Here is a 12,943-nt window from a genome sequence, read left to right as displayed (position 1 = left end):
TTTTTGCGTGCCTACAGTAAGCACAGTTTGTACTCAAAGTTCATAGGCACATAAATCAGTGCTTAGTAGGTGCCCCTAGTGTGGTGTTCTATATAAATCCAATGTGGCTGACACAGTGGTTGCAGAGTGTCTCTCCAAACTCGGGCAAGTAAGAGCAAACCTGCCTGCGGCATGTAGTGGTGGTTGATAGTTTATGGAAGAACATTTCTCTCACTTTTGTCACCATATCGTTTCCATCCCTTTGATGTTTTAAACCCAATAGTGAACGGTCAAGGACAGGCCTGGATTACTACAATGGATTACTACACTCCATACTCAACAAGGAAAAAAAGGATGGATGTGTAGATTTAAATTTGAATATATCAAGATGTGAGCGACAATATATTGTTAAGATGTGGCAAGTAGAGCCCAAAATGAAAAAATCCAACCTGTCACTAAATGTGATAAGACAAACATATATACATGTCATTGCCATATGGTTGTTTACCACAGCTGTATCTGATTTCGCCCCCCCCAAGCTTCCAAAAAGCATTTAAGAGTGTTAGTTATCACACTTCCAGTGACAACTGCCACGGGACACACACTACTTCACTCCAGTGCCGTCCGTCCTCAGTAAGGTTAATCTCCAGATCAAGCACACACACCATGCTTGTTTAGCTTTTTTTGACATGGCTCACTTCAAAGAAGGTAGCAAACATTGCCAAAAGGATGTCAGCTTTCTGCCTCGCACTAAAAGAGGAGATGTATGCGAAGAAAAAAGTGATACTGAAGGGAAGTCTGCAGAAATGTCCTACTTACAGTACATGAGGTCATAATGACCCAGTTTTGCTTATGCAAGTGTCTGCTTGGGCTGGCGATTTCTCCCCCCCCGCCTCCCCGCCCCCCTCCCCGCCCTCACTCCTTCCCTCTCCCAGTATATTATCAGGGAGCCCACTCAACTAAATTCCCCCACTATTTATTGTTGGGCCTGGAGAACCTCTTTAGCATACCAGGCTCGTATTATGACGAGGATAACAAAGGCGTATATCAACAGTTCCTTCCAATGGAGCGGAGTTTAAAAAAAGCTGGCGAGATAACATTAAAGGCACTACCTTGATCTCAGGCGAACATGTTAAGCCCTGTAACGAAACGTATTGGAAGTGTTTAATTACAGCCCGGGAAATGAAGCTACAAGATGATTCCTTAATTAAGCAGTGATTAAGGATTTTCTGCCTTCTATCTAACACAGTTTGCAATGCATTTTAAACACAATCGCCCAAGCAACCTCACAGGGAACAATGTCACAGGGCTTTGATGAAGTTTCCTGCACAAATGTCAGTAGGAAAAAGCACAGCAGAGAGAAGAAGTGTTGTAGCAGCACTCCTTTTCTTACAGTAGTTTGATAATACAGAGGAATACTGAGAGCCGTTTTTTTAATGGTTTTAAATTACAGAAATTTTGACCTTTCTGATATAGAAATGGATTGATTGAGGTGCTCCATTTCATTCACAGAGGTCTACTATAAGTAATAGAGACTCCTGCCTTGTTTCATCATTTGAACCGAAACCCTCTGCAGTCTTATCAAGAGAGACAGATTGTCAATGATCATCCTCTACATTATCGCCTAGATCATAATTTACATCTGGCTTAGGTTCCTTTCCCTGAGCAATCAAATGGAGATACTTAAGGTTGAGTGAGAGAAAGCTGAACAGAACAGAAGGGACGGGGAGGGATGGGGAGCGAAGCGGCCTGCTGGGTGCAGGGTTGGCGGGCATGCAAGAGGAGCCAGTGAGCTGTTAAAATCAGCCCTATCGCTGCTTTATCAAAGGACAGCTCTCTAGCCAAATCGCAGTCACACGCAGCGTGCCACACATTCAGGTCAATAAGCTTATAGGCGATTTACACAAACAATTCCTCGAGCAAGGTAGCAACAAAGTCATATTGGCTTTTTCTCTCCCTTTTAGCATTGTCTCTGCCAAGGAAGCCCTTGAAAATGTCAATCTCTCGTGCGTGACTTTAAGGAGCTCAGAGCACTCTAATCCTGACCACTGAGTCTAGAGACAGGTCGCAATTTCTGCAAAATGGAGTATAAGTAATTTTAAGTCTTGGTATAAGATTGCACAATTCTATATGTTACTGAATTCTAGCCTCGACTACTTTAACCCACTGCCACTTCTCTAAACCCATCACAATCTTGCTAGTATTGGAGCTTTGCAATGATTCTCAGAATGTAATATTAGGGGAGGGGATACCCGCCATCCCCCCAGCAGTGGTGGTGCTAGTCAGTTGATATTGCATATTTGGTTGTTGATGCAGATTATGCTGCGACAGATAAAGTCAAATCCAGGAAGCAACCTTTTTCACCAAAGTCAAGCATAGCTGTAAGACTTGTCTGCTATCGGAAAAATAGGTTTGAATTGCATGCAATTTGTGGCAGGCAGAGCACTCCAATGGAGGGAGGCTATTAGTGAAATGCCTTGCCACTGTCTCTTTAAATGCCAATAAATTCCCATCATTACAGAATCTGGCAGTTTTCCTCCCTGTCTGCTGCCTGGGTCTTTATCTCACTCTGCCTCAGTCTCTGAGCATGTAGATCTGGCCCAGTTAGATTGTCATACTTAACAAACATTAATGATTAATTTCCTCCACTGAGTCAAATGGGGCTAAAGGGATGACTCGATTCATCTTATCGCACCACAAATTAGCATTTCTCCATATTCTCCAGCATCAACTGTGCATTAAAATTCCACATTTACCATTCTGGGCACTGGCAGCTGTGGCTAAAGAGCCAAGGAGATCTTCCTCCTCTGTTACTGAAGATTCTGATTACTTCTGTGTTACACAAAGAGTAGCATAATTAATTCTGCCACTTTCTGTTTTGTTACTGTATGTCTCTCACTGCTCGCATTGAAAGGTAAGCTGAAGGGTCAAGGTGGGTTTGTTATTTGCTATGTGAAGTCCTATATGAGCGTTCACTCACTCTACACTTCCACTGTGATAAAATGTTTCTGCCTACTTTATAATTTGAGGAGAACGGTGCAGAAGAGTACAAATGTTCACATTTAGTTGTGCTTGATGCATCCTGACACATTAACATCGTCAACAGCATCAGAATCAAATGTTTTGAGCTGGAAATATCACTTCTTAAGAAGGTGTTATACTTCTAGGAAATGAGACACATGAAATGACATGTAAATTTACTGTCAGAGCTAACTAAGGAAGTCATTTGTCATCAGACAACACTTGGAACGCACAAAGGGAACAGCTTGTGGCAACACCCTGTGCTGAACTTCACAGATAGCCAACAATAAAAGAGGGAGTATAACAGCAAGGTGAAATTTCACAATTTCAGTAAAGAAAGATGCCACTCAGTGTATATAAAAAAGGTATCTTTCTTACAATTATAGCACCAGGTGTGTCAATAGAGTATAAATCTTTGCTGTGGACTCACTTGTTCGTCTGTGGGCTCTTCACAGGCAGAGCTCCATAAATGTGAAATTGACCGAGCACAAGAAGTTGTTTGAGGTTAAGATTCTGTTTTAATCGCAAGGGAAAGCCAAGGTTATTTCTTTAGATATATGCCTTTTTTTCACACAGAGCTCTTGATAGGTAGGCAGACCCCCTCTAACTCCATGTTTATTAAAACAGTGTTCATTCTCTCCAGGGCTCCACTATTCTACCAAACTGCTTCATTTCACACCCAAGTATATTGTTTCAGGATCGTTATGTGGAGTGGCTCCGACAAGGTACATTTCATACATTACAGGGCAGATGAGAGGTAGAGCTGCAACTGATATACTCTCTGAAGAGTCTGCATCATTTGCTGTATGATTGATAATATACTGTACATCAGTATTTACAACCATGGGGGTCAGGAGGCTACCAAGGGACACAACATGAATCTCTGCTTCACAAAACTGACTGTATTTGTATGTGTTCTTCTACATTTTGCTGTATTTCATCATGAATTACTGGAGAATGTCTTTTTTAACCTCTTCAGAAGTCTAAAGATGAATCAACTAAAAAAAAAAAAATTGTAGTTGTTGTTGAAGAGGTCACAAAATGGTGACAGGCAAATGGATAATGCTTTGTTTAAAGGATCACAAGCCAAAAGGGTTCAAAAACACGTTGTGAGGAACACATATTGAGATATTAAAACTTGTGTTTGTCTGAACCATGTATTACACTCACAGTTTTCACTATTGTCATTTGAATTACCAGCTGAAAGCTAACAGGCTTCTGTATGTGATGCCGCCAGCATCGAACAAACTACATCTGTGAGAGGCAACAAAAACTGGTGACAGTCATGCCACCATTAACTAAACAGGTTATAAAGGTTACGGTTATTGAGGTTATGAACCATCACCTAATATAGAGGTTTCCAAGCCTCATACCAAGATGGGACGTCAAGGTGCTCCATGCACTTATCAGGGGAGTCCCTTTTCTGCAAGGGTAAGGCAAATGGCTGAGTCTTTGGTGGCATTCAACTTCTTGACCTTTGCGCCTTTAAGCGGCTTTGCTACTTCACCGCACTCTGATCAAAGTTAATAAGTGCTTCATATGTTAATGAAAATTGGTACTCCTCTTTGTGTTCCTACAGCTTTTTAATACCTATTATAGACTGAAACTTTTAATGGAGGTTTTAGGTCCCCCTGACAAGCCCATTTCAGAGAGTGACTACACAGATACAAGGCTAAGCTAAGACCAGAGAGTCACTGCTCAGTGGAGGAACCTTACACGGGAGACCTTATTCTCCGGGAAGCAGCAGAAGATAAAGGCCATGGGATGAGTGGCTGCTTTAAAACCCACGTTCAAGTCCGCACAGGGCTAATTACAGCACGCCATCACATTTGAGAGGGTTTAGTTAATCAAGGGGGCTCTCTTTTTCCTCCTATAGTCGAGGAATAACACACTTAAACCATTTAATGCCGCCAGGATTGCGTCCTGTTTAATTCACGGCAGTTTCACATAAGTGGGGTAAATTTAAGCCACACTGACATTAGTTTTAAACAGATCTAATTGAGGAAGGGATCATGGAGAAAATGGCTACACCTGATGATGATGGCACACAACTTGCTTTGGATAGTACATCATTCGGGTCTTAGAAGGCAATAGGAGACTTAGCTACTGTAAGCTTAGATAGCAAAGTAATACAAAAAAATCGGACTAGAAGGGTTAGTGTATGACAAGGAACAGATTACCAGTGTGCCCGAAAAGTAGCATTTGACATTTTGGATTGCTATTTAGTGTTGACTTTATTCATAAACATGAGAAAGTAGATTTGAGGCCCAGTTCCTCACATGGTTTTATCCAAAACAATAAGAATATCAAATGGCTTTGACGAGCTTCTTTGAAGATTTTAAGAAGTTGTACTTTCTTCTTTTCTTTTTTTTTTTTTTTGACTTGCCGCAACCACCAATACGTACTGCACCATCTATTTCATAGCTACTGGGCTATTGCAAGACCATACATTCTACTTTGAAGTTTGAGTAGGGACACGGAGACAAAGGCTAAAGCAAACGAGGCGTTGCTGGTAATTGCAATTTCCAAACAATTGTGCCGTTCAAATTTTCCCGGAGAACAAAAGGAAGACATTATTGATACGATTACTGGGGCATAGCCTACCTGCAACATGAAAGATTCATTTTTCTTCAATAATGTAATCCCACGAGGCACATCAGTTTAGAAGTGTGAAGAAATAATTCTAAACAATTTTCCCTTTGAAAGGAGAAAGAAGAGGCATGCATTCAAAGCATTGGTTCTTCATTAAAAAGTCAAATTTATGGCATTCGTGCGCCAGTAAGAGTGGGGACACCTGGGGTAGCGAAGCCATGGGACCGGGGGGTAAGAAGAGGTGGTGGTGGGGTGGAGGGATTTGGAGGGGGGAAGAGGAGGAGGCGGGACAAGTCTGTCATCTTCACACTGTAACCTGGAGCAGACCACAAATTAGCTCCTGTGATGGCAAGGTGTGACCGAAATGAAACAAACACACAAAGAAGCAATCTAATTGAATTGGAGTTCAAAGAGGACTTGGGCGCATTTGGCGATGCTAGGCGCTTTATAGTGCTGGACCTCCGAGCAGTAGCAGGTGCTGCTGAGTGTTCACAGAGCTTTAGCGCCGGCTCAAAGGGAAAGTGCCACGCTCTCCAGTGCATTGGTGTACCGTAGCACACCTTCACAGCACTATCACAGAGGGAGAGCCAGTGTTGCCGATGCCATCTCTCTCTCAGATCAAACCACTGCTCTTGGGTGGATAGCAGGGATCAAATATCAAAATGGATAGTTTCAACTCTAGGCAATGATGCGGGAGAAATTCTCATACGGATACAAGTTCTGCCAGGTTTGATTTGAACATGTTGAGGAATTTTATTAGACGCCATTGGCAGGAGTTTAACTTATTTTTTGATGCCTGGCACAAGGGTTGGCTTAGCATATTGTCTGGTGTTAGGAATTTAAAAAGAGAGCACCGCACGCCGCTTGTGGAGAGTTGCTTTTCGGAGTTTGGGTTGAAAATAAGTAAACGAGCGCCTCACCTTTGTTGCAGAAGTACTCCATGTCCTCGCAGCTCATGTTCTCAGTCTCAAACTCGGTAGAGAAGTTCTCTTCCACCGAGAACTCGTCTTTGGCCAGGAGCTCGTTCTCCTCGGAGACACACTCCTCCTCTTCTTCCTCCAGGCCATCCTCCAGAGGACCTGAGGGAACACGCACACACACGCAGACACACACACACATACAGACACACAAGGGAGATGTTCAGGAGTTTCATCACACCCTTCAGGCTTCTAAGACAAAAAAAACACAAAAACTTCTGCTTCTCTTTGTTTCTTTTGTTGAAATACTACAAGCGCAGATGCAATTAAACATGCAGCACAGCCCTGTACTGTCTGTACACTCCGTCTTCAGATATTCACTATAGTCAAAAATTAGGCCATGTCAATAAAGAATATTATTTTACCATCATATTTCACAAAGGTCTTTCCATTGTAGCGGTTGAAAAGGACCTGTGAGACTGTGTGTTTTCTGAAAAACAAGCTGATATGCAGCCAAGGTGAGCGTTGATGTTAATCCCGTTACCTGCAAAGCAAAACCTCACACAGACGGAGGGGGGAAAAAAAAGTTCCTTTCCAGACTTTTCATACAGGCATTCGCATGGGAGGAGGAAAGAAAATACTTTTATTAATTTGTTAGCCTTATCACAGGGTACAATGTTGATTTTCCATTTACATTCCATGCCTCCGGGTAATACACCAGTGCAATCTTAAAGGAGACACTTTTCCGTGTGATTAATTTTTCCCCCCTCTGTGCAATATTATTTCTTTAAATCTAAATGATTTCAGAGTTTTGCTTGTAGCTGTACATCTCTTTTGGTATTTGCATATTACCATTTTGCTTCAATCAAGGGCGTTGATGGAATTACTGTACTGCTACCTGAATTGTATTAGCTCTGAAAAACATCTCACCCGGCATTTGAATGTTATTAAGATAATGTGCATCTTGCACACCTCTCCTTCACGCCAAAACATGTCTCCAATGTCTGCACATGAATTACCATAGCAAAGAAGTGATGGAACACTTCAAATTTAGGGTTAGTTTGTATATGAAATAATACAGTCCAGGCAAGAAATCTGTGTCATTTTCACCATAAAAAAAGCCTCCTTCTGGAGTTTAAACTGAGAGTGAATAATCATATCAAAAGTGCTGTCATCACCGCCTGCTAGATGTGGGTGCTGTCTCCGTTTCTGCCTGTCACACATGAGCTATGTTGCAGCCTCTTGTGCATCATCCTGGAGCTCAAACAGAGTACACTGATATCCTCTCGACACCTTTCAATGTGTTTGTTCTATTGTAGCGGGAGTGAGCCCCTCAGCTTTAATAAAGCAATAATTTCAGTTCAGAAAGTGGGGCTGGTGTGCCTCTCCTGTTTCTCTTTCTTCCCGCACCGAGCCTCATAAAAGACCCCCCTGATGTCCACAAACTGCTTGCTCTTTTCATTAGTCTTATAAATTACTCCTTTGTAGAGGCCTACATCTGCAGGAGCCCCGGACATGAAAAGAATTAGCACACAGATCTCTAATAGACACTGCGGAGGCAGAGTGCTGCTTTTAAATTAGGATACAGTTTTATGATCTTATCTGATGCCTTCTGCTGATTCGCTGAGGAGTGAAGCGAGGCGTGAAGTGACTCGAAGAGTCTACCATCGCTTAAGATGATACTGAGAGATATATATCGCAGTATCAAGGGGAGATTGTATGACTGGCGTTAAAAGCTCCTGCCAAGGCAATTGAAGACAGTGTGAAAGAAAGCGGGAAAATACATTTCTATATACACACTCTGTACACATTCCATTACACAGCTGAATAAGAACTGTGTGTACAACTAAATGATTCCTCCTCTGTTGCCGGCAAATACAGCAACACTGAAGCACCATAGAAAATAGACCTACAGTGTTGTGCGATAATAAGGGTAAAGAGAGATTAAAGATAAACTTCATGGTCAATAAGACACAAAGATTAGGTAGATAAGATGAGATAGAATTGAGGTTTAATAGACTCGGAATAAGGGCATCTCACTTCCCCACTCTAACAGTAACTAAATGGAGCATTTTCAAACTGATACTGAGATATTGGAGGCCTTACTGAATATGAAAAAATGAAATACTCCACACAGTCAGGGACTTTAAAGGGGGTCTGATGGCTACTTCTTAGGGACTGCGTAGATTACCAAAGTTTGTTCGCATTCTCACATGTTTAGTTTATTATACAGTATTCATTGCATGGAGAGACCTGAAATTATTTCAGAGACAGCAATGATAAGAATAATGACTTTCTAAACGACTAGCACCACACTCCTAACTCATTTTCTGATAGTGGCGTTCCTGCTATATTTAGTTGTGTACTGTTTAAAATCCTGTCACATTCACTGTGTGACCCGCGCTTGTTGGTGCATTTCTATAGGGTCTGCTGGCGAATTGGGCCAGAGGAATGTCTGCTGCTTCACCCTCTTATCAAGCCTCCTCTGGAGTTCAGATGGCCAATGACACCGCAGAGAGAGCGTTTGCATTTCCCTCCGCCATAGAAAACAACACAATCTGCTCTACAAAAAAAAAAAAAAAAAAAAAAAAAGGGAGCGCTCATTACAACAGATGCAAAAATCTGCAAGAAGCAAGGAATTTAGGACAGGAGGTGATCTCGGAAGTAATCGCTCAGCAGAAATATTATACAATGCTTTTGGTGAAAATCTATGTGAAGTCTTTCATGCTTTCCACTTATTGTGTCTTTGTTGTTTTTGCAATGTTATCTGGGAAAACTGCTCTGCTCCATGCGGTTGTCTTAAACTATGATACTGTTTACAGAAGAAAACCGAGCCTCCATCAAATGGAAACTTTTTAGAATTTTGAAACCGCTTTCACAACATCTCATTAACTGCATTTTGTAAACCCCAATTCCTGAACAAATCAGCGTTCAGTTAGATTTGTTGTATTTTCAAAACCACACGAGAACAGAATAAATTAGTGCTGAACTGATTGTCCTGATCCTGCAAGAATGCCTAACATTGATTCTGTTATTCCAATCTCTGACTGTAAATGGCTGATTTTCTGCTTCTGTCTCTGTTTTATGCCATTGAAAATTAAATGCATTTAGGTTTTGGGATGTAAAACAGCACACACTGGACCTTCAGGAGGTGTGAGGGTAAAAAAATAAATGATAATAAATGCTAAATAAAAATAATCCTGTTATACGAAATGTAATGCATTTTTTAAAAATCGGACTTTGTTCTTATTGGTGCCTTTTTCTCATGAAATCCTGGACACTTTCACCTTTCCAGCCCTCTTAACATCTTCCAAATGTAACAATCTAAGAAGGAAATATCACTATAACCTGTGATGAGATTTTGCTTTTTTTAAAGGTGTCACGAGCCCAAAAGAGGTTGGGAAGCATTCAATTAAACAATTCATCAATTCATCATGAAAAACAATCATTACACTAATAAAGAGAATAATCATTAGTTGCAGCCCAGAAATAAGTATCTTCACCCTTACAGCTGACAGCTAAACCGATAAGACTTTCAAGTGTAAATTCATCAACTTCACTTTTTACAGAGGCTGGGTTTGCCACCACAAGGATTCATATTTGCAGAATATAACTAGCACGTTTTAGGAAACTGCACCCTGTCTGAACTTCCCCTCAATCAAGGTCAGTGTCCAGGTATCCCTGTCCACCCCGCAATCCTGTCATCCACACCTCCCCGCCCTCAGCTGTATCATCCACATTCATCAGGCTCTTCCTCTGCTGACTAGAGAAAGAAATCTCAGCCCTGTTCAAACAGTCATGCAGGAGGAGCAGCAGGCAGGAGCAGCCAATGCTAATAGAGACATTGGTAGCTGAATGCAGGCTTGATCACAGTGGCTCTTTTGTTCATGGCATGGCCTCTGTCTGATAGGGATCGGCCATGCGGAGTGGAGCTCCGGAGAGGGATATGGTAATGCCCCCACTGAGTCTATAAAATGGGGTGATACTCTGAGACCATATGATGGACAGAGGATTAATGAGTCACAGAGGAAGGGGAGCAGGGAAGAGAAGAGTACGGACAGAGGTGGTGGAAGGAGCATATCTTTCAGGAAAACACTCAGTACATGAGCCTGTGCCTCAGTGGGCTAAAACAGAAAATGGAAGAAAAAAAAACCATACAGATGTGCCAACCTTGCCTACGAAAGTCACACTGCAAAAAAAAGAAAAAGAAGAAGAGCACTAAACAAATATATGTGTGTATGTGTGCCTCGAAACTGTATGAGTGACTACTAATTTCATGGCATGCTTTTTCAGCCGTCTGCAATGTGGGGAGCTTGTGGCCGGGCTGTGATAGCGATACCTCACATTATCAGCAGGCTCCACAGTGTGATGTGTGGATCACAAACCCAGCCTCCTCTATAGCTCCCTAATTAGAGGTGAGGTAATTGAATCTGACAGAACAAAGCGGCAGATCTCTATAAGCATGAAAATCATTTTTGCTCCTACCTATACAGTTTTTCATCCAAAAGGTCCATTGAAAATGTGTCCAAGCTGGCCTGGGGATAAAACGTAGCACCTGAGACTAAACATGAATGCATAATGCAGCCCTAAAATCCAACAGGGCCACACAGCTCAACCCCTGCCAACTCCACTCCCTGTGACTGGCCCTTTGTGCCAACACTGATACTGGGCCTTCCTCACTTCCAGGTTAACAGACTTATACTCTGCAGAACTCTTCAAACTTAGATGGGAGGGGGGAGGAAATACAGAAATATAGACTTTGTCTCAAGTTGCAAGTGCGCTGTTAGCCAGGTAGGCTTAGATACACATTCATATGTCTACACTCACAACACAAGAAGAGAGAGAGAGGGGGAAAAAAAGGATAAACACAGTAAAGTGTTAAAATAGAAATGAAAAAAATGGTCTCATCTTGTACGATGGTTTGGGAAGTGTGTGAGAGAAGAGAAAGAGAAGGAGGGGAAAGTGGAGAGAGGCAAGAAGAGACTGGGGGCCATATTCGCTCCTCAGCTCTAATGACCTTTGGGAAGCAGAGGGCTCCCTCAGCCTTGGAGGAGACTTAATGTATATGTTACAGGGCTCAAGCCTCTAATTTAATCCTTGATCACTGTAATGAAATAGATACCATTTATGCAACTCTTAATAGCTTAATATGCTACAGGAACCCTCAAAGGATTTTTTCATTTCAAACATCTTTTTTTCATACTGCAATCTTACAAAAAAAGAGCCTTTTTTCCCCAAGTTGTTCACTCTGTGATCAAACTAAATGTGGAGCTAATGCTGTAACACAAGTCAAAAGTAAATTACCATTTGTATATTGTCTGTGAATGGCTATGCTTGTGTGTGTGTGTATATGTGTGTGTGTAAGTGTGTGTGTGTGTGCTGGGAGGAGCGTGGAACAGCTTCAGTGGAGACTGATGCGTTCTCAGCGCTGCAGTCTGTGACCAAGAATAAGCAATGGTATTGTTTAACTTGATTTTCCGGTTGCTAAGCAATGTAATTCTCATGATTAGAAATGGCTGCCTTCCTAAATTCGGGCACTTACAATCAACAGTCAACAAACTGCTTGAAAACTCAGCACCAACGCTCGTCTGGAAATTGCGGTGGCAGAGGGGGAGGGGCGGGTTCATCGGGGGATGAATAAACGTATTCACATCTTTGTAAAACACACGCGCATACAAACATGCACAAGAACATACCCGCCTTCCTGTGAGGCTGCAGCTCCGGGGATGACAAGGCATCTAAATGCAATCTGATGACATCATGCATTTAAGATGGCCCACTAAGTTTACATTACTATACATTTATGCTTCATGCAGCAGGATTGAGACACACCCATCGGCTTGGAGAAAGTATTGCTGTCGCTACCACTAAGTTTGGCCATTCCTCATGACAGCTTGTGAAAGTGTTACCCAGGCGCAGAATAATGTTGTTCTCTAAGTCACAGATTTATTTTTTTGCATTTTCTCAAATACTGTTAACATTATTCTGTTGAGTATCTTATTCCAATCAGACACAACGTTGGATCCCAGCATGTTTGCAGAGTTGCTAAGTTCTGTGTTGTTGCGCCCAGTGTTTCTGTCTGGACTGTTGAAGGGGAATAACACGCTCTTACTTCTTTATCCAATGAATTTGAATTGGAATGGCATGAAAACATGCTGGCATTTGACTATGCCATTAAAATGCTGGAGGCACCTCTGAGCGTGCCCGAGGGCTTCAGCAGATGCCAGCCAGTTTCTCTGTGGAGTTAGCTGGGTCCTGCTTCACTCCACCGCCTCTACTTGTCTCTCTAGAGTTTACAGAGAGACTCACACACAGACACACACGTCCAAGTGGACACTGGTACCATGTTTGGCCCATAAAAGTCACAAAGCTTGTCCTCCAAGTAAAGCGGGCTTTTCTAATGCCTCTCTTTGCACGATAGCATTTGCTTTGCA

The 12,943-nt window shown here is 42.1% G+C and overlaps 1 protein-coding gene across 1 annotated transcript in view; it reads right to left on the bottom strand.

Annotated features, from left to right (window-relative positions):
- Positions 1-7,210, bottom strand: part of zfpm2a (zinc finger protein, FOG family member 2a) — an 86,932-nt gene extending 79,722 nt beyond the window's left edge. The window contains exons 1-2 of the mRNA XM_053327633.1: positions 7,204-7,210; positions 6,513-6,671 (exon numbers count right to left, since the gene is read on the bottom strand). Coding sequence (XP_053183608.1) covers positions 6,513-6,671; positions 7,204-7,210 — 166 coding nt within the window. The remainder of the gene's footprint in view (positions 1-6,512; positions 6,672-7,203) is intronic.
- Between the last annotated feature and the right edge of the window lie 5,733 nt (positions 7,211-12,943).

The sequence above is a fragment of the Scomber japonicus genome, chromosome 10 (assembly GCF_027409825.1).
Source record: "Scomber japonicus isolate fScoJap1 chromosome 10, fScoJap1.pri, whole genome shotgun sequence".
Classification (NCBI taxonomy): domain Eukaryota; kingdom Metazoa; phylum Chordata; class Actinopteri; order Scombriformes; family Scombridae; genus Scomber; species Scomber japonicus.
This window is presented reverse-complemented; position numbering and strand designations above follow the sequence as displayed.